The sequence below is a fragment of the Dryobates pubescens genome, chromosome 4 (assembly GCF_014839835.1).
Source record: "Dryobates pubescens isolate bDryPub1 chromosome 4, bDryPub1.pri, whole genome shotgun sequence".
In the NCBI taxonomy this organism is placed as follows: domain Eukaryota; kingdom Metazoa; phylum Chordata; class Aves; order Piciformes; family Picidae; genus Dryobates; species Dryobates pubescens.
In genome coordinates, this window is record NC_071615.1 from 24,877,042 (window position 1) to 24,903,812 (window position 26,771).

General features: G+C 44.2%; 1 protein-coding gene across 1 annotated transcript in view; it reads left to right on the forward strand.

The window, feature by feature from the left end:
• The window catches only part of TNS3 (tensin 3), a 111,971-nt gene that overhangs the window by 79,569 nt on the left and 5,631 nt on the right, over positions 1–26,771 (forward strand). Inside the window, exons 18-24 of the mRNA XM_054160963.1 lie at positions 7,335–7,506; positions 10,852–11,495; positions 12,124–12,210; positions 16,881–17,012; positions 19,699–19,794; positions 21,736–21,813; positions 23,513–23,590. Coding sequence (XP_054016938.1) covers positions 7,335–7,506; positions 10,852–11,495; positions 12,124–12,210; positions 16,881–17,012; positions 19,699–19,794; positions 21,736–21,813; positions 23,513–23,590 — 1,287 coding nt within the window. The remainder of the gene's footprint in view (positions 1–7,334; positions 7,507–10,851; positions 11,496–12,123; positions 12,211–16,880; positions 17,013–19,698; positions 19,795–21,735; positions 21,814–23,512; positions 23,591–26,771) is intronic.

The following is a 26,771-nucleotide window of genomic DNA, read 5'->3' on the forward strand; positions in this document are numbered from 1 at the left end:
CCTAAACCATGCCTCTTGGTATCCAATTCCTGTGAGAATTTCCCCAACTTACTTTTTTCTGTCACTACTGAGAAGAATTTTGCTCTGTTGTTTCTTCTGGTAGAGAAGAGACACTCTTCTAGTAGTTTCTAGATTATCCATCTAGTTGCTTTTCTTCTCCAGTCTAAACAATCTCCATTCCATCATCCTGTTGTTATGGGTCATGTGAACAAGGCCCCGCGTCATCTTGGTAGCCTTCCACTGGATTCCTTCCAGTTTCTCATGTTCCTGAAAGAGTGCCCTGAAACTTAGTTTAGTATTCCAGGTGAATCTTTCCAAACATTAAATAGGGAGGGGTAATAACCAGCTTTCTTTGATCTTCTGGCTGTGTTCCCTCTGCTGTAGCTCAGTATGCCTTTTGGGAGGAGGGCAAAGCAAAGACTCTTTCAGCCTGATACTCAGTGCAGCTCCTGATCCTTTTCAGCAGAGCTAATTCCCAGTTGGATCCCAGCCTGTATAGTTGCAGGGTTTTGTTCTGCCTGTTCACTGTATTTCTGTGAAGTTGAAAGAAGAAGATAGGAGATATCACAAGCCAAAGTTGCATTAAAGCCAACAGTCCGCAGACTGACTGAAAGCAAGAAAGTTTGGACATTATCTCAGTCTCTCTTACTAATTTTGGAGCCTTAACCTTTGGAAAAGCAGGAGAGGGAGTGAAAAGGAAAATGATTACACCGTAAGTACCTTACAGTGCCAATGGGTATGTAATTGTATGTATGCATAGGTATGTATTGCTTCCATTGCTTATAGACTCGCCTTTTGTGCCCAGGAGCACCTTGTTCATCCATCTTGGCCTCCTGGCACTCTTGTCTGCCGCCTTCCATCTTGAGATGCACTGCTCTTGGGCTTGGAGGGGACGGTCTTTGAGTATTGACCAGCTGTCTTGGGCCTCACTTAACCTCCAGGGGTTTATCCTGTGATGCTCTGCCAAGCAGATCCCTGAAGAGGACGAAGTCTGCTCTATTGAAGTTCAGAGGAGTGAGCTTGATTTGCACTCATTTTGATGCCTTGGGGGTCTTAAATTTTCATTTCATGGTCACTGCAGCCAGGGCTGCCCTTAAGTTTCACATTGCTCACCAGCCCCACCCTTGTTGGTGAGGACAAGGTCCAGCAAGACCTTCTTCTGCAAGACAGTCAGGTGAACGGTGGAGTAACTTGCTTACCAAGTAATACAATTTACTTTGGAAAAGGGACATGACTGTCTTTTGGCTCTTGAGCTCCTGGAAAAAGTAAAATTACATCAGCAGAAACTATTGTCATAGAAACAGCTGACCTAGATGTGGGGAGGGATGAACAGCTCAGCTCCGTGATGGAGTTTACTTTGGCAGTGATGTACTCTGGAAATGGCAGTTGGAGCCAGCTGAATGCCAACCTGCAAAGAGCCGTGGAGTTTTTGGTGAATGCTGGGGACTACTGAGTGATTTTTAATTTGGTCTTTTTTTAAGGGGTGTTTCCAAGGGAAGAAGTTCTTGAGAATGCTTTTCTGGTAGGACAAGTCCTAGGAGAATGCAACCATCCAAAACAAACAACAAACAAATTACTTTTCCTGTATAGAGAAGGTACCAGCCTTCCATTACATTCCTAAATGCCTTCAGTTCTGTCCATGCTGGATGTGTTTGTCAGGAAATCTGTCTGAAGGAGTGGGTCCATCAGCTGTTGCTGCCAACAGGGAGAGGGGGAAGCCAAGGTTGGTACCTGGGCACAAATGAGAGTGTGGGTGCAAGGAGTGTTTCACGGCCACATCTGCAAGTCTTTTGTGAGGCTGGATCTCTCATCATTGCTGAAGCTGTCAGAAGCTTCAAGGCTTCATCAGATCAAGAAACAGACTGTGAAATTCAGAGGTGTTGCAGAGCTTCTTATCCTTCTGCTGGCTGTGTGGGGTTGTCAATGGCTTGGTCACTTTGGCTTGCTTTAGAGTGATATGCTTTTCTGTTCAGCTTTTAGACTGGCCTGAGCTAGTTAAGATGTAGTCACCTGAGGGATTTGGGTGTGGAACAGGAACTTAGACCTCATTTTTCTCCAAAGATGTAACTGAGGATCTTGACTGAAGTTTTCAAGCTCATGCAATGCAGGTTAGCTATCACATTCTCACAAAAAGAACTACAAAGACAGAAACAGAGGAGAAGCTCTTAGAACACAGATGGAATGACTGTTACTTTCTGTCCCATCTGGATGTGTTCCTGTGTGACCTGCACTAGATTATATGGTTATATGGCCCTGCTCTGGCAGGGGGTGTTGGACTCAATGATCTCCAGAGTTTCAACCCTGAACATTCTGTGATCCTTTCACTTCCCTGCCACTGCTGGACCATCACCTCCAACTATATGAGGTGATTTTGCCCTTCAGGTGCTATAAGGAAAAGAAAATCTTTTATGTATCTTTTATCTGGACTATGGAGTGGGTTAAGCCACTCTGGGATTTTTTGATTGGTTTGGTTTTTTTCAGGCTTCTTTTGCTGTTGTTGTTTTAACAGATGTAGTGGATTAATACACAACTTGAGTATACCATCTTTGCATGGCTGTGTTCCAGGCACATTCAGGAGTTCCCACTTACAACTGAAAGAAGCTTGCAATTTCTGCAGGTAATTGCTCTTTGCTGCCAAATGGGAGAGAAGAAGAGGAAGTGGGATATTTTTCTGCCTTTCATGTGGGCACCACAGCATTTGTTTTCTCCCTCAGTGTCACTTTTCAGCAGTGTATGATGCAGAGTCCATTTCCTCACCTCACTTCTGCCTGTAAAGTTGATCAGGGATGGTAAATGTAGGTATGCAAGTCTGACTCAGGTGCATGAAGAGACATGAACAGGAATGATCCTGATTTTGTCATGTCTCTTCTTTAACTGGAGAGCTAAATTTTCACATTGTCAGTGTTCTCTTAATGGTGTAGCTTTTGTAGTGGCCTGCAAGCATATACAAAAATCCTGTAGAAGCTCTGAGGTTGTCCTTAGTTAACGATTCTGTGAGCTAAAGGGTTAACAGCCACCCCTAATGTGTGGACTCTGCTGCAGACAATGGAGAGGACATAGCTGAAATATTCAGCAAGCTTGGTTTTGATTGAAATATAAACAAATCTGCTTTCATGGGAAGTGCCTTTCAGATAGTCTTGTTTCTAGCCAGGGAACAGTTGCAGAGAGTTGGTGTTCTCTCTACAGGTTCCATGCTTTCCTGCCAGTGGCTTTCCAGCTCTGGGTTAGTATTTTACACCTGTGCAAAAGGGGAGTGAAAATAAATGCTGCATCCCTGAGCTTACCAGCAGTCCTTTCCTCACCCAGCCTTTGGTACTCCAAAGGTAATGGCAACAGTCCAAGGTCTGAAACTGGGAAGAATCAAGTCTTGGTCCATTTCTCTGTACAAGTGCCCTTATGGTTGGGAAGCAGGAGAGGACTTTGTTGTGTAAATGTTTTAGATGAACTCTTGTACACATAGGTGAGGTCACATTAGAGTGCCAGAAGATTTTAAACTATTTCAGAAGGAGTGCCACTCCCCTTCCTACCCCCAGGCTCTTGGTAACTGGCATCCAGTGACTCCCAGCTAGAGAACAGAGGCAGGAAAACAAGCCTGAAGGTTGTCATCATCATTCCTCTGCCTGCAGAGAGGACAGTAACTTCTCTCGTATGGTAACAGGGTCAGTCTCAACCTGCATTATAATTGGGAAGCATCTGAAGATTCATGTGCAGAGACGAGAGATGTCTGCTGTGCTTAGGCTATTTTGTTTTACAGATGCTGCTTTCAGTGTCATAGAGTCCTAGAATGACTTAGGTTGGAGGGGACCTCAGAGATCATCTACTCCAATGCCCCTGCCATGGGCAGGGATGCCTCTTAACTAGACTTGGTTGCCCAAGGCTTCATCCAGTCTGGCTTTAAACACCTCTAGGGAGGAGACATCCACAGCCACAATGGGCAACTTATTCCAGAGGCTCACCACCCTCATACTGAAGAACTTCTTCCTGAGGTCCAGTCTAAACCAAATCTCCCACAGCTTAAAACCATTCTCCCTAGTTCTGTTGCTAGACACCCTCATGAAAAGTCCCTGTGCAGTATTCCTGTAGAATCCCTTCAGGTATTGGAAGGCAGCTCTAAGGTCCACCTGGAGTCTTCTCTTCTCCAGGATGAACAACCACAGCTCCTTCAACCTGTCCTCATAGCAGAGGTGCTCCAGCCCTTGGATCATCCTTGTGGCCCTCTTTTGGACTCCCTCCAACAGTAGATTCATCTGGTTTTAGCCTGGTGAATCTTGTGTTTCTGGAGAGGCACTAGTAGTCTTTAGGTGTACAACATTAGGTCAGGCAACCCACCTGCAACTAATCAGCTTTTTCTTGTATGATAGTTAAGCCAAAGTAATATTTTATTATGTATTGAAATGCTTGCTTCAGGCTTGTCATCAGTCCTGATAATACTTGAATAATCAGTCAATACTTGGGTAAACAAGCACCACTGATTTCAGTAGGAGTATGACCCAGACTGTGGGTTTATGCAGCCAGCTTCTTGGCTGTGTTTGCACCAGTGTGAGAATGACTGTTACACAGCTGATACATTACAGGTACATAGTCTCCCACACCACACACTTTTCTGCAGTATTTCCTTAAAGATGCTTTTTCTGGCAGGTGTGAGTATAGCTGAAGTAATGGATATGGTTAAAAGACAGTGCCACAGTTTTCTAGTGTTTCCCTCACCCAGTTAAATACTTGCTCTGTACAGTATGTATGCTATGTGAAGAATTCCAGCAGTTTTCAGTCAGGACACTGATTGGCAGATTTCCTTATCTGAAGCATTTCTTTCAAGTACCTTGTACCCTCCTCATTCATGTCATAGCAGAGCCAGACTGCCATGAATTGAAAGGAAAAGAAGCTTTATATAAATTTGTTTCAGTAGCACTCATGGAAACAGTGAGAACCTTCCTGCTTTTCACATTAGAAAGATTTCCTTATGGAAAAGAGGCGTTAGTATGATCTTAACTTGTAGGCCTGGAACTGATCCAGAACTTTCCTCTCTCTGTTTCTCCCTCAATCTTCTGAAGCGTGTCTGCTCAAGAGACAGTAATTAAGAGATTGTTTTGTCTGTGATCATCTTAATGGGTTCCAGTCCTGCAGTGGCTGAGGTCACTGGGACCATTCAGGTGTATGGTATGAAGCTGTTCAAGTGCACGGGCATTTGCAGTGTCATAGTGCATGGCTTTTTCTGCAGTAGAAAACAGTGCTGTAGGACCTGGGCTGATGTAAATTGGTGTTGGGTTGCTTTAGATGATACTAGAATAATTAAATACAATCCTCATTGAAGCTTCACTGGTTATTAAATTGTACCTGTAAAGAAGGGGATTAAACTGTTAGTGTATAAACCTCTCCAGTAAGAGCATCTGCATGATTCCTCATCCAAATGCATAAGTATATCCCATAGTATTTATGTCCATCACAATTAAGTTGGACTTAATTCAGACTTGAATCAACTTGTAAGCCAATTGGTCTGATGCTATTTGCAAGCTGTTAGAAAAGAAAAGCTTACAGTTGCTTTGTTGTGTTATTTTTTTGTGATGTGACCGAAGTCACACCTGAAATTTGGAGCTGCATTGGTAACCGAACCCCATGCTGCTCTGTGCTGCCCAGCTCTGGCCTTTTCTCCTCATGTGAGAGAAGACTGGATCACTCGTCTGCATTCTCTGTCATCAGGTTTTTATACACAGTGATAATATTCCCCTGAACCTTCTTTTCACCAGGCTGAGCAGTCCCAGCTGTCTCAGCCTCTGTTCCTGTGGTAGATACTCCAGTCCAAGCAGTGCTGCAGGCATCTTTGTAGCCTTCTGCTGGACTTGCTCGAGCAAGTCTGTGTCTCTCTTGTTCTGGGAAGCCCAAAAATGGGCACAGAGCTCCACACGTGACCTCACTAGTACTAAACAGAGAGGAAGGATCACCTCCTTTCACCGGCTGGCAGTACTCTTTCTGGTGCAGCGCAGAGTACTGCTGATTGCCTTTGCTGTGAGGTTGCCTTGCTGGCTCATGATCAGCTTGCTTGACATCCACCAGAACTTTCCCTGCAGAGCTGACTTCCAGTCACTCCTCAGACTTTCCTGTTGTCTGCAAACTTCTTGATGATGGAATGACTTTGCTGGCCCTAGTATCAACCCCTGGGGTATAATGCCAGTGACTTGCCTGCCAGTGGACTTGCTACAGCTTGCTTGTACAAGCCTCTGGGCCCAGTCATTCAGTCAATTTTCAGTCCACCTCACTGTCCACTTGTCTAACCCATGCTTTGTCAGCTTATTTATGAGGATGCTGTGGGAGGCCATGATAAAAGCCTTACTGAAGTCAAGATAAGTAGCATCCATTTCTTGTAGCAACTGAGCTACTCAGTTCACTGAAGAATGTTATCAGAGTGGATAATATGATTTCCTTGTTGTAAATCTACACTGACAACTCTCAATCACAGGCTTTTCCTTCATGTGATTGGAAATGATTTCCAGGGTTAGTTACTCTGTCACCTCCCCAGAGACTGAGGTTAGGCTACCCAAGCCTGCAGTTCACTGCATCATTCTTCATGCCCTTCTTGAAAATAGGAGTGATGCTTACCCTCCAGTCATCATGACCTTTTAAAAATTACCAAGAGTGGCCTTGCAGTGTTGCCAGACAGCTCCCCCAGCTCTTGAGGGTTCAATCTGTCAGGCCCCAGTGGGCTCACATATATTCAGTTTAAGTGTTTCTTTGCTTGGTCCTCTTCTGCCAAGATTCGTTTCTTTCACTGTGGTCTCAGGGGCCTGAGATTCCTGAACACTTCTCTTACTGGTAAAGACTGAGGTAAGGAAGATTTTAAGTACCTCAGCGTTTTCTCTTGTCACTTTCCATCAGGTCCCTGCCCCATTCAGCAGCAGGCTGACTGGGTGGGCGTAATGAGTGCTTCAGTTTTCTGTCACTTCATTGTGGAAGCACACAATGCTTGTGTGTGCAGTTGCACAGGACACTTGTAGACATACCTGACTAACACTGTGGAATGCAAAATTACTTGGAAGGGATGGGCCTGTTCCCATCTTTTGGGCTAGAGAATGTGCCCTGGAGAGCAGACCCAAAAGTAGGAGTGGTGCAATTCTGTGATGTTTATTACCTCTGCTGTTTGTCCTGTTGGATGTTTCCAGCCATCAACGTAATACCATGAAACAACATGTTATTCCTCAAGACAAACAAAGTTCTTTTTTACAGTCCTGTTGAGACAACACCAGATGGTTTTATAAACATTTCTTTCAGTTCAAAGTCCATAAAAATGTGAGGGATTGTTTTTTTCTAATGTGCCTTTTACTTTGTTTCCTTTGCTGCAGAATCTCGAAGTTACACAGAAGCCATTAGCCACACTCTGGTGACGTCTGACAGCACTGTGGGCACTAACCCTGCTTTGCTGAAGGCCAACATGCAGACAGATCCCTCCTTTCAGCGCTGTTTTGCATCTTCCTGTACTGTTTCAAGTAACAGCCCTGTCCCAGGGGCAGAAAGGTAGGAAAAGATTCAGCTTTGTCATTTAGTTGTTTTTGTTCTAACTGTAGTTTATGGCCTAGATGTACTGCTTGAATCTTCATTGCAGAGCTTTATCTAAGGACTTCTGGGTTTGGTTGTGACATTTAACGATGATGTTGTCCAGTAGATGGAATTTACCACATACACAGCTGTCAGGGACACAGTTAGCTTTGTGGAGAAATAGGAATACAAAAATAAATAGGAATTTATAGTTCAGTAACTTTATCTTTTGCTAGCACAAACTCATTCATATTTTACTGTGTGTGCCTTACTGGCTTCTCCAGTGGTATACTGAAAAGCACTTCAAGAAATTTCCCATGGAGTAAGTTGGATACAAGAGGTGGGGAGCACTCTTTTCACTGCAGTACCTCCATTTCTGGTCAGTAAAGCTGACTGCTTTTGAGCTAATCATAGAATCAGTAAGGTTGGAAGAGACCTTTAAGATTATTGAGTCCAACCGTAACCCAGTTACCAGGACCTCTAAACTATATCCTGAAGCATCACATCTACATGCTTCTTCAGTACCTCTCAGGAGAGTGAGATATGCTATGATTTCGTATTTGTAGGGCTCTACACCAGAGCCTGAACAGTTAACTTGTACAGTATAAATTTACAAAATAGTCCCTGTCCCAAGGACCTTACAGCACTGGTGAGGCCACGCCTTGATCATTGGGTTCAGTTTTGGGCCTCTCACTAGAAGAAAGATACTGAGGTGCTGCACTGTGTCCAGAGAAGGCCAATGAAGCTGTTGAAGGGTCTGGAGAACAGGTGTGGTGAGGAGCAGCTGAAGGAAGTGGGGTTGTTTGACCTGGAGAAGAGGAGGCTGGGGAGAGACCCTAGTAACAAGTGATAGAACAAATTACCTCAGGCTGCCCCAGGGGATGTTTAAGTTGGAGTTCAGAAGAAACTTCTTGACTAACGGGGCTCTCAAAACACTGGAGTATGCTCCCCAGGAGGTGATTGAATCCCCATCCCTGGAGGTGTTTCAAAAAGGCAGAATCACACAGAATCACAAAATGGTAGGGGTTGGAAGGAACCTTGAAAGATCATCTAGTCCAACTGCCAGAATATGATCACTTTGATTAGGTAACACAGGAACACATCCAGGCTGGTTTTGAACGTCTCCAGAGAGGGAGACTACACCTCTCTGGGCAGCCTGCTGCAGTGAAAAAGCTTTTCCTTATGTTCACATGGAACCTTCTGTGGTCCAGCTTGCATCCATTGCCCCTTGTCAGGAGAAGAGTTGGTTCTGTCCTCCCAAAACTCACCTTTCACATATTTATAAACATTAATGAGGCCATCTCTCAGCCTTCTCCTCTCCAAGCTAAAGAGTCCCAGCTCCCTCAGCCTTGCCTCGTAAGGGAGATGTTCCACTCCCTTACCAACTTTGTGGCTCTGTGCTGGACTCTTGTCAAGCAATTCCCTGTCCTTCTTGAACTGAGGGTCCCAGAACTGGACACAGTATTCCAGATGTGGCCTCACCAGGGCAGAGTAGAAGGGGAGGAGAACCTCTTTCGACCTACTACCATAGAATGCCAGAGATTTATCACCAGACTTGGTAGAGTGGGGAATGGTTGGACTTGATGACCTTAAGGGGTCTTTTCCAACTGAAACAATTCAGTGAGAAATAGCAGGAAACACATCAAACAAACGAGGAGACCCAACCTACTGTTACAAGGTTCAGAAGAGCAGGACAATGAAGTGCTAGTCAATAGCTGTGCCCTGTATTTACTTCTTAGATGAGGTGTTACGCTGCAACTGATTAGGATTCCTTCTCTATGCAGCAACGTTCCTTCGTGGCTAATTATCCTATTCTTGTTCTTGGATAATTGCCTCCTTTCTCACAGTAAGTATTTGGAATACTGTTGGTGTGTCAGACTCTCTGTGCGCACTTCAAGTATGCTGGTATTTATCTTTTATTTATCTTCCCACCTAATTGATTCCCTTTTCAATCAGTGACTGGGAAAGAATGTTTTCTTCTTGTGATCATGAATGTGAATCATAAGCCTGAACAAAGTATGTTAGCATTTCCTGAGGAGGAGGCAATGTAACATTTCATTAGGAGTGCGTATGAATTGAGAGCTTATCAGCTGTGCCATCATTATCAAGTTTACATTCCTACTTCAAACTTCATCTAGAAAACTCTGTTCCTTCTTTCTAAATGTCTTTCCTGCCGTTTTCCATGTTCAGAAGATCACTGCAGCTGTGGGTTGTTTTCCTGTTGCAACGATACCACCTTCTGTTTGCTTCCCTTCGGTTTCTCCATCGCACTTCCACTTGGACCTGTTCAAATCTAGTGGTAGCAGTTTCCACAGTTGCCATTTAAGTAAAAATCTCTTGCCCCCCCCCTGTGTTTTTTTAAAATATATCTTACATCAGCTCTTTTTTCATCTCAAAATGAGTTTCTTCTCTCTGATTTTTATTGCTTGTAATGTTTTCAGCTACACTCTAAGGACATTTCACTTTTACAATCAAGGTGACAAGGTAAAATTCTATCAGCTGGTTCCATCAGAAGCTTAGTTTGTGTTGTTTAGAATGGTATTTGTTGTTCTTTACTCGAGTAGATGGAATTACTGCCCAGTAGAAAAATCTGTTTATTGTTGAAATGCTTCATTCTATCCAACAAAAAGACTCTGTCACTACATTAATTAACCACTGGGCCTGCATCTTTATATGTATACAAATGGTCTGGTCTAAGAGCTGGTTCTTGTCAACTGTGTTCTTCTTATCATAGACATTCACTTATTGTGTGATGGTGCATAACTGCCACTTCAGGCTTTTTTTTTTTCATGAACATAAGAGGCTTTGCATGTAAGAACTGCTGTGGCAGTGGCAGCTTTCTTACATTAACCTCTGCCTTTGGTGGCAGCTGCAGCTTAAGAAATCCTTTCATCCTCCTGCTCTTTCCAGGTAGCACTTCAGCTCACCACCGCAGTACTGCTGGGTGAAGCAGTGCTGTGAACAGCCTCACCGAATAGGTTTGTATTATAAGTAACCCTCTCAAACAGGGTAAAGGAGTGTTTAGCTGTGATTAATTTCATGGCCAGGTTTATAGTGCTAACTCAGAAACTGTCCTGGCATCATGGCCAGTTGGAAGGTAAGATGAGGCAGAAAGTAATGACCTGCACTAAAGAAGTGAGTGATCAGCGTGGGTGATCTAGCTGCATCACCAAGCCCAGAGCACTCTCAGGATTTGTCCTCACTGAGGCAGTTTGCTGCTTGCAGTGGTCAATTCAGCATGACTTGTATGGTGACCTTTTAAGGGACTGATGTGACTGTTGTTTTATTTTTCTGTTCAATTTGGGATTGTGTTTTTTTTGACAGCTCTTCTGCACCAGAACTTCCTTGGCTTGAAAGCAGCCCTAAAGCTTCCTCATCGCTACAGTTTTCAATGGGAAACAGCAGGCAGCCAGGAGGTTACCTTCTGCCCTCTGAATTTTCAAACACCATGCAAGATGGCTCTCTCTTGACTCGTTTCCAAACTCCAGAACTGCAAGTTGTCACCCTGAACAGCCTGGAGAATTCACCAGCAGAGCCACAGCAAGAGCCTGCTGTCAGCAGCAGTGCCCGGTCCTACCTGAGCTACAGTGGGGGCAGCAGGAGCAGTAGCTCCCCCCGAGAGGAGAAACAACCTACTTTCATAGCCAGTACTGGCATCTGTCCTAAAACAATGAGCTCGCCAGTGGCAAGTGCCGAGGACAATGGCTCTTTGACACAAAACTTTCTTGCAGTGGCCTCTGGACACAATAGCCAGAACAGTGTGGTTCAGCAGCATCATGGAGGGAACCTGCATGCCCAGCCACCTCTCCCAGAGAAAAAGCGGTCCTCTGAAGGAGACCGTTCCTTTGCTTCTGTATCACCTTCTTCAAGTGGCTTCTCCAGCCCCCACAGTGGAAGCACAATCAGCATCCCCTTCCCAAATGTCCTCCCAGATTTCTCAAAAACGTTAAGCATTTCCCCAGTGCCAGGTAGGCTCTGCACCAAATGAAAAAGACCTTTGATACATAGATGTTGATAGAAAGCATTTAGGCGGGTATAAAAGTGCGGGGGGAGGAAAGGCAGTGGCAATAAAAATGGCCCAGAGTACTGGCATATTTGCAGTAAGTGGCAGCAGTTCCTTGGCTTTGGATGTGTTACTCAGAGAACAGAATTCTATCTCTGCTTCCCTAGATGTCATCCAGCAGCAGCCTACCTTTTGAACTGCCAAACCACAAGCGAGCGGTGTGGAGTCCAACTCCTTTTAATAAGTGCTGGCTTCCCACTGCCTCTTTCTAGGCTGATGCCAAGAACACTGTACTCCCTGGATCCCATTGAGAAGCTTTGTATTTAATACAGCTTTGTGAATGTAAGGGGCTTTAATATTTTACGGGGTTTGTAAAGTGAAACTTGAAGAATGCTTTCGGAATCTTAGTGTACAGTGTTAACATTTGCTGGTTCTAAACCAGTCCAGAGATTCTCTGTATTGTCTTTTTCTAATTGTGAGGGTTTTTAATAATGAAGGTGATCAGGAATTGGAAAGAACAGTAAAAAAATACTTTTTTTTTATTTATAGAATTTATTGGCTTTTTTTTTTCTTGTTCCCCTTTTATTTTACAGAAAACACAACAGATAAACATGTGACTGTTAAATTTGTCCAGGACACATCCAAGTTCTGGTATAAGCCAGATATTTCAAGAGAACAAGGTATGTCAGCACAGATGTATATTCTGGATTCCCCTTTGGCACCAAACCTAGATGGTGAATTTGCCAGGAGTGTTTTTTCATGTGTGCCTGATGGCTAAAAGGAGTGCAAGAAGAAATATAAAACCTAGAAGGACCACAGACAAACTTACTTAATTTGTTTTAACCAGAGGTTGAATTTGACAGTGGAGCGCAGTCAAATGGTCCTCAAAATACACTCAGTTAATTAAACAAATGATTAGTCTAACTGAACTAACTACAAAGTAGTTTAAATCTGCCTGTGGTAGCTGCTGCCAGTGTACCTCACTGAGTAGCTCCAGGTTTTGGAATGGCAGGTGTGTGTGTGATGTAATACCAACAACTCTGCTTTCAGAAACATGTTGAGTGGAAGTGTCCAGAGAAGGGCAGCAAGGCTGGTGAGAGGCCTTGAGCACAAGCCCTATGAGGAGAGGCTGAGGGAGCTGGGATTGTTTAGCCTGGAGAAGAGGAGGCTCAGGGGTGACCTCATTGCTCTCTACAGCTGCCTGAAAGGTGGTTGTAGCCAGGAAGGGGTTGGTCTCTGCTCTCTAGCAACCAGCACCAGAACAAGAGCACACAGTCTCAAGCTGCACCAGGGGAGGTTTAGGCTTGAGGTGAGGAGAAAGTTCTTCATGGAGAAAGTCATTCGTCATTGGAATGTGCTGCCCAGGGAGGTGGTGGAGTCACCATCCCTGGAGGTGTTCAAGAGGGGATTGGATGTGGCACTTGGTGCCATGGTCTAGTCATGAGGTCTGTGGTGACAGGTTGGACTCGTTCTTTGAGGTCTTTTCCAACCTTGGTGATACTGTGATACTGTGCTGCTCTGGCATGATCTCAGCCATGTGCATTTCCCTGAACAGATGATAGGTTGGGAGATGCTAAAGAAAGATTGATCCATTAGTTAGAAGTCATCATAAAAGCATCCTCATGTAGCCTAAATTTCATTGTCAGCTGCAAGTGATATACATTATTCTTTGAGTGTCAGTAAATGAACTTTAGCCAGCAGTGTGCCCAGGTGGCCAAGAAGGTCGATGGCATCCTGGCCTGCATTGGAAATAGTGTGGCCAGCAGGAGCAGGGAAGTCATTGTGCCCCTGTACTCAGCACTGGTTAGGCCACATCTTGAGTCCTCTGTCCAGTTCTGGGGCCCTCAGTTTAAGAAAGATGTGGAGACTCTTGAACATGTCCAGAGAAGGGCAACGAGGCTGGGGAGAGGTCTTGAGGAGAGGCTGAGGGAGCTGGGGTTGTTTAGCCTGGAGAAGAAGAGGCTCAGGGAAGACCTTATTGCTCTCTACAACTACCTGAAGGGCGGTTGTACACAGGTGGGGGTTGGTCGCTTCTCCCAGGCAACCAGCACCAGAACAAGAGGACAAAGTCTCAAGCTGCACCAGGGGAAGTTTAGGCTTGAGGTGAGGAGAAAGTTCTTCACAGCAAGAGTTGTTGGCCATTGGAATGTGCTGCTCAGGGAGGTGGTGGAGTCACTATCCCTGAAGGTGTTCAAAAAAGGATTGGATGTGGCACTTGAAGTCATGGTTTAGTTAGTCATGAGATGTTAGGTAATAGGTTGGACTTAATAATCTCTCAGGTCTTGCCCAACCTTATTGATTCTATGATTCTATGAAAATAACACTCCCATGGAGCAACATCTTTGTGCTCTACCAAACATGTGTAGTGCATTGATAGCCAACCTTAGTGATACTGTGATATGGAGACATATTGAGATGAAGAAAGCTTTTAGTACCTGTGTGGAAGTATCTGCACACAAGCTTGCCTCTTGTCCGTGCAACGATACAACATGCTGGGTGCTTTGCAGGTGCAGCTGAGCTCGTGGCGCTCATGTCCTTACCAGCTGTGCTGAATTGCATTAGTGAGTTATGGCAGGATTTCACATTTGGATCCCTGAAATGTGCTTGTCAAAAAGGAAAAATGACAGATTGGTTCCTCCTAAGCCAAAATAGCCTTCAGCTACTGGCAAATGACAAATTACTGTGTCTGTCTGCTTGAGGTTTTTCTCAAATGGTAAATATGAGCCCAGGGGAATAAAGAGCATAGAAAACAGATCCTTAATTCATCTTTGGATGATGTTTTACTGCTCTTTGCATTCCAGTCCTCTTGCCCTTGTCTTCTCTCCACCCGTAATGGAAACTGAGTCTTTAACTGTGAAAAGAACATTTCCTGATTGGTTCCAGTCCAGTAAGGGAGGTAGATCATAAAAGGCAGTTCAAACCTACCTGCTTGAACTAATGAATAGAAAATCTTCCAAACCTTTTAGCATAGTACCCTGCTAAAAAACATTCCTTTTAAAAAAGCTGTACAGCTGTTACAAGCTGGATTGCTTGTTCCTTTTTCCTGTGCTTCCTGACAGCTGCTGTGAGAAATGAGTACTGTTTCCTTGGGGATGTAGAAATGTTAGTACTGCTGAATTTATATCCTGCAGGGATTTATATATTCACACTCCTCCTTTCCACACATCACAGGTTATTGTGAAAATAGTTGTTTTCTTCACCATCTGACAGATGAGTACTTCAGAACTTACACACATGTGCATTACTCAAGAGAAAATTATGCCTCAGTCTCCTCATTTTTTTGTTACTACTCTTTTTTCATGGGAAAGAAAAAGTGTTTGTGTGTGATTCTGATGTGGTCATTGCCCAGGCCTTGTAAAATATGGCATCATGCCCCATATTCACAATTTCCATGTTTTATCTATAAAGAGAGAAGGACTTCAGGGTCAAATTTGGGCTTTTCCCAGTGTTTCTTTCTGATACTTAGGAATTCTGGAAACAAACCCCAAGTATTTCCTAAGAGTTTAGGGGGAAGAAAAACCTCCAAATGCTATGGTTTTATTAAGATCAAAGTTAGGTCAACCATTAGATGAACCTCTTGTCTTTTTTCAAAGTGAGTTTAAGATTTTGAGCTACTAGATTTCATGCAAGAGCAGTTTCCCTGCAAATGGTTTCTTGTGAGGAGGACTTGAACGTGTCCAGGGCAAGGAGGCTGGTGAGAGGTCTTGAGCACAAGCCCTGTGAAGAGAGGCTGAGGGAGCTGGGGTTGTTTAGCCTGGAGAAGAGGAGGCTCAGGGGAGACCTTATTGCTCTCTACAACTACCTGAAGGGAGGTTATAGCCAGGAGGGGGTTGGTCTCTTCTCCTAGGCAATCACCAACAGAACAAGAGGACACAATCTCAAGCTGTGGCAGGGGAAGTTTAGGCTTGAGGTGAGGAGAAAGTTCTTCACCGAGAGAGTTGTTAGCTATTGGAATGTGCTGCCCAGGGAGGTGGTGGAGTCACTGTCCCTGGAGGTGTTCAAAAAGGGATTGGACGTGGCACTTGAAGCCATGGTTTAGTAGTCATGAGATGTTGGGTGACAGGTTGGACTTGATGATCTTTGAGGTCTTTTCCAACCTTATTGATTCTATGATTCTATGACTTCATGTCACTCTCCCAGCAGGTATCACAGAGTTCAGATGTAAGATACTTCAGTCCTTCGACAGTCCAGAGCAAATACTCATTTACATCCCTTCCTTTAAAACTAATAAGAGGCAGAAACATGATGGTAGATGGAAATGGATCTGCTCTGCCTATTGAAGCTGCACAGGAAAAGAAACCCAGTGCTGTCTAGTTGGCCTGGTAATTGGAGCTATGCTGTGCTCTCTGTCATGCTTCTAACAAGTTGATTAAATGTAAGCAGGAATCACATGGTTGTATGAACCTTGGTGGGACCTGCACTTTCTTCTGAGTTTAAAAATCAGTAGGGATCTCCATGTTCAGGCTTCTCTTGAAATAAGTACCTGTGAAATTTGCACAAGATGTTACTGCTCACATCCCCACAATCCATAGAATCAACCAGATTGGAAGAGAGATCCAAGACCATCAAGTCCAATCTGTCACCCAACCCTAACTAATCAACTAAACCATGGCACTAAGTGCCTCATCCAGTCTGGTTTTAAACACCTCCAGGGATGGTGACTCCACCACCTCCCTGGGCAGCACATTCCAATGGCTAACAACTCTCTCTGTGAAGAACTTTCTCCTCACCTCAAGCCTAAACTTCCCCCGGTGCAGTTTGAGACTGTGTCCTCTTGTTCTGGTGCTGGTTGCCTGGGAGAAGAGGCCAACCCCCACCTGGCTACAATCTCCCTTCAGGTAGTTGTAGACAGCAATAAGGTCTGCCCTGAGCCTCCTCTTCTGCAGGCTAAGCAACCCCAGCTCCCAGCCTCTTCTAACAGGGCTTGTGCTCGAGGCCTCTCCCCATCCTTGCTGCCCTTCTCTGGACACGTTCCAGCATCTCAACATCTTTCTTAAACTGAGGGCCCCAGAACTGGACACAGTACTGAAGGTGTGGCCTAACCAGTGCTGAGCACAGGGCAGAATGACTTCCCTGCTCCTGCTGGCCACACTGTTCCTGATCCAGGCCAGGATACTACTGGCCTGTTGTGACAGGCAGTGGTGTTTATAGAAGAGCTGGCAGGACAGCAGAGAGAGTTTCTAGGTGCCCCAAATATGCTTGATTGCATTCAGTCTTACAGTGATGGAAGCAGTAAAGGATTGTTCTTTCTTGTAGTCTCCTGTTAATGATAGATTTGCTGTTCTGCACTTCTTGGATGTGTACATGGTTCTGTAGCTGTTTTTCTCTCTCTTCTTGGAATCCTTTGCAGCCATTGCTGTTCTCAAGGACAAGGAGCCTGGCTCATTCATTGTTAGAGACAGTCATTCCTTCCGGGGAGCCTATGGGCTGGCCATGAAAGTTGCTACACCACCTCCTTCTGTGCTGCAGTCAAACAAGAAAGGTACTGTATGCTTTCTGTAATTCACAAGCCTTACACAGTGGGAAGTCCTTGTTACTGGGTAATAATCTGGAGGAATATCCCCTCTTATAGTAAGTGCAACTTAGTTTGCAGGCTTCAGGTGTTAAAGGAGACTGGTTAAGATGTCTGTTGAGAGAGAAATGTATGTTTACTGTGGCTGTGCATGTGTTGTACCTTACTAACCAAAGGAAAAAACATTGTCATCTCAGTAATGGGTCCTCCCTAGCAACCAAAAGTCTACACTGGATCTATATACCATTGTGTACAGCTTTTGCTCAACTGAAAAGTTCAATAGTTGTGGCCCTGAGGTTTGGGTTTGAGACAGTTCTACATTAGATATAAATCTGAGGAGGTTCCCTAAGGAAAGATGAGAGTTGTTTAAAATAAGTGTTCTTTAAAGGAGAATCTCTCAGCTCCAGTGCTTCCATGTATAACTTGTGGCTCATAGCTGTGAAAGGTAAAATGAGAAAAACATAGGGAAAGCATCAATCAGTGTATGGAAATTCAGCTGCCAGTTCCTGTTGTGTTCTTGGCTTGATTTGTACTGCTGCTGCTGCAAGGGTAGTTGGGTGGCTTTCATTGCTGCTGTTTTCCTTTGACAAAGCTTATTATGTCTCATTAGTGCATGGTGCTTGGTGAGATAGGGAGCTGAGATCCCAGGAAAGAAGTGATTCTCCATGTTGTAGTTCTGGAAGTGTGGCTTTGTCTAGGGTTGGTTGACTGGCTGGCTGTTGGTTTGTTTTATTTTAAGATTCCTTGTTACCCCGGGGCAAGGTTAGTGATCCACCTCTATCAGAGTAACTCTGTACAAATTCTGTATTTGCTTCATCTGGTACCTTGACACAATTTGTAATAGAATTTTGCCATGTAATCCTTTTCTTATTGCCAAGAAAGGTCAACAGCGCCGCTGCAGTGAAAACAAGGTTGGTGGTGTTCTCCACTGGGGTGATGACAGCAGCAACAAATGGGTGAATGGAGAGTGGCTATAAGTGTTTCTAGTTAATCATTTTCTTTTTTTTAATCAGACCAACAAAATCCAGAAGACATGAAAGTTCAAACTCTCCTAGCCTTTAGGAGTCAGTCTGTTAGTTGTACCACAGGCAAGTAGTAGCAAGAGACAATTTCCCATGATACTTTAGCATTCTTCCTCTTCTCACTCTGATACTTCGCTTTTTTAGTTTCCACTGTTTCATCCCAGAAGGCATCAATCTGTTCAGTCTCCTGCACTGTTTCTTGTTCCAGGCTTCTCCATCCCTCACACACTTCTAATTTATTTTTAATAGTTATGAGAGCAAAATGGCAGAGAGTAAGCTATTTGAAAAGGTGATCTTTGCCGTGTTTGCTTGCAGTTTTGCTATCCAGATTAATGTGTTCATCTGTGTTAGCTTGAAAGTCAACCCTGGATGTGGTGCTTCCTGAACTGTGGCTGAGTCAAAGGGAGCCTTTGTGTTTGTGGCTCCTTTGTTCAGGTTTGAATGGTTGGGTAGCTTTGTCCCTCTGCTATGAAGTAACCCTTTATTTACTTGGAGAGAGAACCAGTTTGTAGGCAAGTGTGCATTACTGTGAACACTGTGAACCAGTCTTTCAAGAAGTAATGATGTTGTCTTAATTATATGTGTGCATATGTGTGTGTGTATAGATTGAAAAGAATGCTAAGTCTCAAGGGAATTTTCATGTGCCTCTTGGCTTTGCAATCTCCTCTTCCTTATTACATCCCACATAACAGCTTCAATTTGTCCTAGATTCCTGAGAGATAAAAACTGTCTTTAAAAATCTAGTAAAACCTGAGTGTATCATGTAATTGTTTGCTTTCAGGAACAAAGACTTAAAGTTTTAAAATGCTTGCAGTTTTAGTCTAAAGTTCACTGTGAGACGTGGCATTGAGAGACCTTTGTGTAGCTAAGTCTTCTGTTGCTTTAATCTGAGAGGCAGAGTTCTGCCAGCAGAACTGTCACTAGAAATTGAAGTGTTTTATCACACTTTTACTGCCTTGTCACATTGGATACAAGTTTTTCTAACAGGCAAGTTTTGCCTGGGAATTTTCCCATGAATGCCTTTGGACCAAAACTCTGCAGTTTACTGAAGTGAGGTTTTCACTTCTCACTTTAGTACAGATTTCAAGTTGTCCAAATATATATTTTTTTTCCTAGGTTTTGCTAGAATTTTTGATTTGAAACAACTTTCTTTTTAATGCTGTTAATTTGTAGAAAAATTATAACTAGTTGATAATCTTGCTGACTGTAAGGGGGGGTGGGCTAGATGACCCGTAAGGGTCCCTTCCAAGCTGAATGATTCTATGATTCTCTTAAGTTCATCAGAATTTCTAACAATTCATTTTTCAAATCACTTTTCATGTCTGTGGTTGGGACCACACTTGGACGTTTTGGACACCCGGTGTATATTTGGATGCCAGTCTCTTGGCATTAGAGCCCCCTTCCCTCTCTGTGTCTGAAGCCAGCTCTTTGCTTGTTTGGTTTTGTGCAAAATGGCCTTGGTGCTGCAGCTCTTAACCTTGCAGCAGGGCAGGTCTGATGTATCCTTTGCAGGCTGTATTTAAAACATTTGGTGACAATGTGGAAAACTGCTTCATAAAGACCTGCTAATCTGTGAGCCTGTTGGTTTATTCAAGGCTTTTCTTCATGAGCTTTCTTTTTCTTTTCCAACACAGCTGGAGATTTGTCAAATGAACTTGTAAGGCATTTTCTGATTGAATGCACTCACAAGGGGGTACGCTTGAAAGGATGCCCAAATGAACCATATTTTGGTAAGTGCTGTGAGTCACAGGGAGGCAGAAAATGGAAACAGTTTGCTTTTGCCAGGGCTCTTTTGTAGACTTGGATGGTGTGCAAATGAATGTTTTGCTCAGGTCCTGATGATTTCTGTAACACTTTCTAAGATGATAGCTTATATACCTTTAGTATATGTGCAGGGCATTCTAGCATAGATGCACATGACCAGGCTTGAAGTGGTCAAGCTTGCCTACCACTACCAGTGCTGCTCAGACAGCTGAGCTGGATGACTGCTACTGAATCACACAGTGCACTGAGTTGGAAAGGACCTCTAGAAGTTACCAAACCTCACCATGGATGTCTCCAGGAATGGGGCCTCAATCACCTCCTTGGGCAGCCTGTTCCAGTGTTCCACCACTCTCATAGTAAAGAACTTCCTAATGTCCAATCTAAGTCTGCCCTTCTCTAGTTTAAAAGCGTTGCCCCTTGTCCTATTGCTACATACACTTATAAACACTGCCCCCCCCAGCTTCCTTAGAATCATGGAATTGTTTCAGTTGGAAAAGGCCTCTAAGATCATTAAGTCTAACTGTCAACCTAACATCACTATGGCCATTAAACCCTGTCCCAAAGTGCCATGTCCACATATTTCTTGAACACCTCCAGAAATAGTGACTCCATCACCCTGGGCAGCCTGTTCCAATGGTTGACCACTCTTGCAGGAAAGACATTTTTTCTAGTATCCACACTGAACTCTCTTGGTGCAACTTGAGGCCACGTTCTCTCCTCCTATAACTATTTACTTGGGAAAAGAGACCAACACCTGCCTCACTACAACCTCCTTTCAGGGAGTTGTAGAGAGCTAGAAGGTCTTCCTCAGCCTCTTTCTCCAAACTAAAGAACCCTGTTTACCTCAGACACTCCTCTCCAGAGCCTTCACCAGCTTTGTTGCCCTTATGTGGACATGCTTCAGTCCCTCAATGTCCATTTTGTAGTGAGGGCCCCAAAACTAAATTCAGTATTTGAGATGCAGCCTCACCGGTACTGAGCACTAGGGGACAGTCCCTCTTCTAGTTCTGCTGGCCACACTATTCCTGATCCAAGCCAGGATGCTGTTGGCCTTCCTGACCACCTGGGCACACAGTGGCTCATCTTCAGCTGCTGTCAATCAGCACTTCCAGCTCCTTTTCCACCAGGCAGGTTTCTAGCCACTCAGTCCCACACCTGGAGCATTTCATGGGGTGGGTTGTGAGCAGCAGTGAGGTGGTGTTTTGTTAACTGATTTTTCTCCAAATGCCTGGTTGCAGTGTTCTGTATTTGTTAGTAAACAGCACTGAAGGATGTTTTTCTGTACAGACTGATGGTTACACTGTCCTCACTCTTCAGAGTATGGCCAGGCTTGCTGACACCCAGGATGACTGATGTTTTATTACTGTAATTAAGCCAAGCCCAAATCACAAAAGTGACTGAATAGAAAAGGAAGATTGAATAGAAAGTGCTACATACATCACTGCTGCGTAGAGGCAGAGCTAAGAGGCAGAGCTCCTTGCTCTTTCTCTACTTTATCACATGGCATTGACCACTTCTGCTCTTACTGTACTCATGTAAGATTTACCTACATTTACTGTAGCAGAATTTAAGAGCATTGAAGGAATTCACTGACCTCCATACTGGGTTTGTCATTTCTGTGCTTTCATCATTTAAAGCTAAGCCATTCAGAGTTTGAGCAGGGAAAGGGAGCATACGATTGTGATTAGTGAGTTTGAATACCTCCAACTGGGACAGTGCTGGGAAACACAAATACCCTAATGCTGACAGAACATCTTGGCTTAGGTGCCAATAGGATTTTTTTGTTTTTTAAAGGGCAGGGGGGAGGCCACTTGGTCTTTAAAATACTTGAGTGCCAGCATGCCTGATAAGCATTATTCTTGTCTGCCAAGTTAACTGTGCATCTCTTTTTACTCTTCTGACCACAGGTAGTTTGACAGCACTGGTGTACCAGCATTCCATCACACCACTGGCATTGCCCTGCAAGCTTCTCATCCCAGACAGAGGTATGCTTGTTAAAGTACAGTAGAGATACACTCAACCAAGTGCTGCTTCAAAGTGCCAGTGTCTGAAGGCTGGTGAAAGTGTCACAAGTTGAGATCTAAGCAAGAACTGACAGGGAATGTGTTTTCATTCAAGGTGGCTCTCCACTACTGCTGATGGCTCTTACCCAAGCTGTGGTTGTGAGCAGACCAGTACTGTGATGTTCCACTCATAAATAGTGATGCCTTGTGGAAAGCTGTGCAGTAATCTAATGTGGAGAAAGAGAATTGTATTTCTCAGACATGAGATTATGCCCATGTATGGTTAGATGTAAGCACTCATTTAGGTCTGAGTGGCAAAAGCGCCTTAGGGAAGGCAAAATAGGTAAAGAATAGAAGGTGCTTTGAGAGTGACACTGGCAGGAAGGAAATAGCAACTTCCCCAGGTCCCAGTGTTGTTTAAGTAAAAGGTCAAATAGCCTGTGTTGCATGATGGGACTGCAATTCTCATTTTGGTTATGGTGATTTCATAAACCACTCTAGGGAAACAACAAAATGTAGTTGTTCCTGCCCCACAATTCAGTTGTCTCTTACTCTCCCACAATGAAGTTAACACCAGATGTGTTCTTGAAATCTTAAGCATGCCTGTGGTTTTCTACTGAACTCCTTACACTTCTGTTACAGGCCATATGTCAGTGTTCAAACATACAATTTGAATTATGTAAATACATTAATGAAACCATTTTAGCACAAAAAGATGTTCTGGTGCTTGTGACCAGAGATCTCTTTATATGGCAAACCAGTGTGCTTGGTGGGCTTGTTATCCTTATCCTCCTCACCTAAAATGGAAAGCTCCTTCTGTTCTGGCAGAGGTGCAGATCTGAAACATTTGCATTGACCCCAATAAACATACCACAATGAAACTTTATTTTGGGTTTCTTTTTGAATCTGATGAATCATGCATTTTAAGATCTTCTGTGGTTAATGATTCTGGGTGCAGCACATGGCAGGTTTGTGGCATTTGTGTAGATGAGCATGTGATATTCATCACATTACTGCTCTTTCATTTGAATGATTCAAAGACAGCAAACATCACATTAAATGCAGCAGATGAGCTGTTTTACATGCATTTATATAGCTGAAGCAACACAATGGAGAGTATTCTCACTAATTTTAAGAGAGGAGATGAAGGCTGGCTGCTATCAGTACACTGCTGTCTGAATAGTTGAGAGGTTTGTTTTCTACACAGGTATGAAGAAAGAAGGATTATTCTGTCATCTTTGGAATCAAAATGCAGTTCATTCATTTCTTCATAGAAACACAAAGATTTTGCGCCTAAGTTAGTGTGAATGATACGCATTAAATGAGATAATTGAATTGTGCTGTTTAAAAGATGTTGAGGTTGTAACGAAAGGAACACAGCTCCATGTGTTGTTTTAAGGTGACATGCAGTGTGTTCCTGCAGCATAAGCTATGTAGCTATGTCTTTTACTGTCAAGAAATAAAGGCTGAGCATTCCTGCAGCAGCACTGGAGGCTAAAAACTGCGATGCAACACAAACCCCACATTGATTAATCTAGTTGCAGGTACAAGATTGTTTCATGGTTTTGGCAAAGAGTTGTCCAGTACAAATGCTAAACTCATGCATGACTGTGTGTGTTGATTTGTCAAATCAGGTCCACATGAGACATGGACAGTCATGGACAGTGTTTTGTGTTTTCAGATCCCTTGGAGGAGATAGCAGAAACCTCTCCACAAACTGCTGCAAACTCAGCTGCGGAGCTTCTCAAACAGGGTGCAGGTCTGTTCAACTTCTTCCTTGCATTTGACTTTTGCCAGATTTTGTATGTTGAAAGGACGGGAGAGGCTGGACTGAAGGATGTTGAAAGCCCCTGTACTCAGCACTGGTTAGGCCACACCTTGAGTACTGTGTCCAGTTCTGGGCCCCTCAATTTGAGAAGGACATTGAGACACTTAAATGTGTCCAGAGAAGGGCAACGAAGCTGGGGAGAGGCCACGAGCACAAGCCCTATGAGGAGAGGCTGAGGGAGCTGGGATTGTTTTAGCCTGGAGAAGAGGAGGCTCAGGGGAGACCTTATTGCTGTCTACAACCACCTGAAGGGAGGTTGTAGCCAGGAGGGGGTTGGTCTCTTCTCCCAGGCAACCAGCACCAGAACTAGAGGACACAGTCTCAAACTGTGCCAGGCTTGAGGTGAGGAGAAAGTTCTTCACAGAAAGAGGAATTGGCCATTGGAATGTGCTGCCCAGGGAAGTGGTGGACTCGCCGTCCCTGGTGGTGTTCATGAGGGGATTGGACGTGGCACTTGGTGCCATGGTTTAGTAGTCATGAGGTGCTGGGTGACAGGTTGGACTTGATGATCTTTGAGGTCTTTTCCAACATTATTGATTCTATGATTCTATGAAAGGCAGCGGTTTCAATTCAGAGTGCTGTGTAGAAGTGCACGTAGGCTGCAGTGTGAGGGTATGTACCAGGTTCTTTCTGTTTTCTGCAACCAGCTCCTAAGTTCTACAATTGTCTTCCACGAGAGTAGGAGGTGGACATTGCCTGTGACATTGCTTTCATAACTGATGAACTTACAGAAAGTATTTTCAAGCTGTGGCTTCAGGGGTTGATAAACCATGCCTGAGGTTGGCAAACAGGAACTAAGGAAAGTGTTCAGTAGGGGTAAATTCTCAGCATAGGGTTCAACAGTACCACTGCCAAATGCTTTCTGTCTCATCAGTCTGAAAAACAGTTAAAAACATTGCCCTGTGCTTCACTTGATGCATGTGTTGTTAGGAAAGGTCCAGTGCCTTTTGCATTGGGTTGTTTAATGGATTCTCATGCATACTGTAGCACTCATTGTGGCAAGTTAAATTGTTTTAAAATCATATGCTTGTAGTATCATTTTGGTTGGAAAGACTTTTAAGCTGACTAAGTCAAACCAGTACCTAACTCTACCAAGTCTGGGGTGAATCCGTGTCCCTTAGGACCACATCTCTGCCTCTTTGAAACACCTCCAAGCATGGCAATTCAACCACCTCCCTGGGGAGCCTGTTCTGATCTTTGAGAACCCTTTCAGGGATGAAATTTCTTCTCATATCCAACCTAAACCTTCCCTAGTGCAACTTGAGGCTACTTCTCACCACTGTTCCTAGGGAAAGCAGACCAATATGCACCTGGCTTCCAACCTCCTTTCAGGAGAGCAGGATCTCTTCTCAGCCTTTTCTCCAGACTAAACAACTCCAGGTCCTTCAGCTGCTTCTCACCAGGTGTGTTCTCCAGAACCTTCAACAGCTTCGTTGCCCTTCTCTGGAGACACTACAGCACCTCAATGTCCTTCTTGGAGTGATAGATCTGAAACTGAACCCAGTACTCAAGGTTTGGCCTCACCAGTGCTGATCCAGGAGGAAGATCACTTCCTTGGTCGTGCTGACCACACTATTGCTGATCTAGGCCATGATCCTGTTTGCCTTCTTGGCCACCTGGGCACACATCCATCTTCATCTGGCTGTCAATGAACACCCCCAGGTCATCTTCTACTGGGCAGCTTTTGTCCCCAAGAACATATTAGCATGAATGTATTTCTGTGACAGAAGAAGCCTGGCAAGGTTGCCTCCAAATAGTGTGATGCTGTGCATCGATACCATCTATATTGCTCTCCAATAGCTGGTCATCTGCTTTCTTTGTGTGCAGCTTGAGCCAACGAGTCTGAAAATGTGTGGTGGTGTCCTAGCACCCTGGACATGGTGTTCTGAGTGACACTTCACAGTCTCAAAGTTGGCCTTAGTAAGAACTCAGCCACTGTGTAATTCCCCTGTACAGTGCGCATATCCAGGGCATCTTGTCCATGCCCTTCCACGATTCTTGGTCCTCAAGCTGCCGTGAATTCTCTCATGACTTGTCTACCTGATCAGTCATGTTGGAGCAGGAGAGTATGCTACATCTGCCACTCTCTTTTGGCACCACTGGAGCCGCAAGCAGAAGTGTTGTGGCTAGATGTGCCTTTCTGTGAGCACTGTGCCTCATTGCAGTCACCCATTTTAGGGCAGCTGCCAAGCTGAGCATCTCTGGAGAGAATGTTGCTCCTTGCTTGTGCAGCAATCTGCTTTGACTTAAAAATCTGAAGTACCACTTGGAGTGTTGTCATCAGGCAGGAATGTGTGGCTGAGGCAACTGCAAGCCTTTGCGAGGCTGTGCCAGCAGTGAGCACATGTTGGCCTCTCTGGCAGCCAGCACTGGTGGTGTTTGTTGTGGCCAATGGGGAACAAAGCAAGCAGAATGGATTTTATTTTTAAAGAACTTCCCCTCTTGACAACGCAGCAAAAGCAGCATGTGTTGGTGTCTCCTCACTCAGGCAATGCTGTTCAAAGAAAACAGTACTGTTTACTTGAGTTGGGGCAGGAGTCAGGTAACTCCCTATGGAGGCTGTCACCTCGTGGGTCATTTGTGGAACTTAATACTGGCTTTATCCCTGTTTTGTTGTTTTTAAAGAAGGATTTGGAAGCTGAATATATATAAATAAGCTGAGAGAGATTCTTAGAGGGATTTTGGCCTTAATACATCATTTCCCACTGATTCTCTGTGTTTCAGAGGTCCCTCCCCAGTCACAACAACATTCAAGTTGTGAGGTTCCAATGCTGAGGTGCAGACCCAAAACGTAAATTGCTGCTTTTCCAAGTGTCTGAGCTTGTGTGAGCACCTGCAGTTTAGTCAAAGCAGATGCACTTCTTCCCTGCATTGCTCTACTCCACCCTCCTCCTGCTCCACAAGTAAAAAGAAAATTTTCCTAGAATGATTGCTTAATAATAGCTGTCTGAAAAACCTAATGAGCATTCACAATCCTTATCTAAATTCAGAAGCTGACCAGAAATCGTCTCCTTCTTTGAGAGTAACAGTTGAAGACTAGAAACTACACAAAGAAGTGACTTTTTTCTGCTTTATTAACCTTCCTCATGGCAACATTTTCTATGCCAAATAA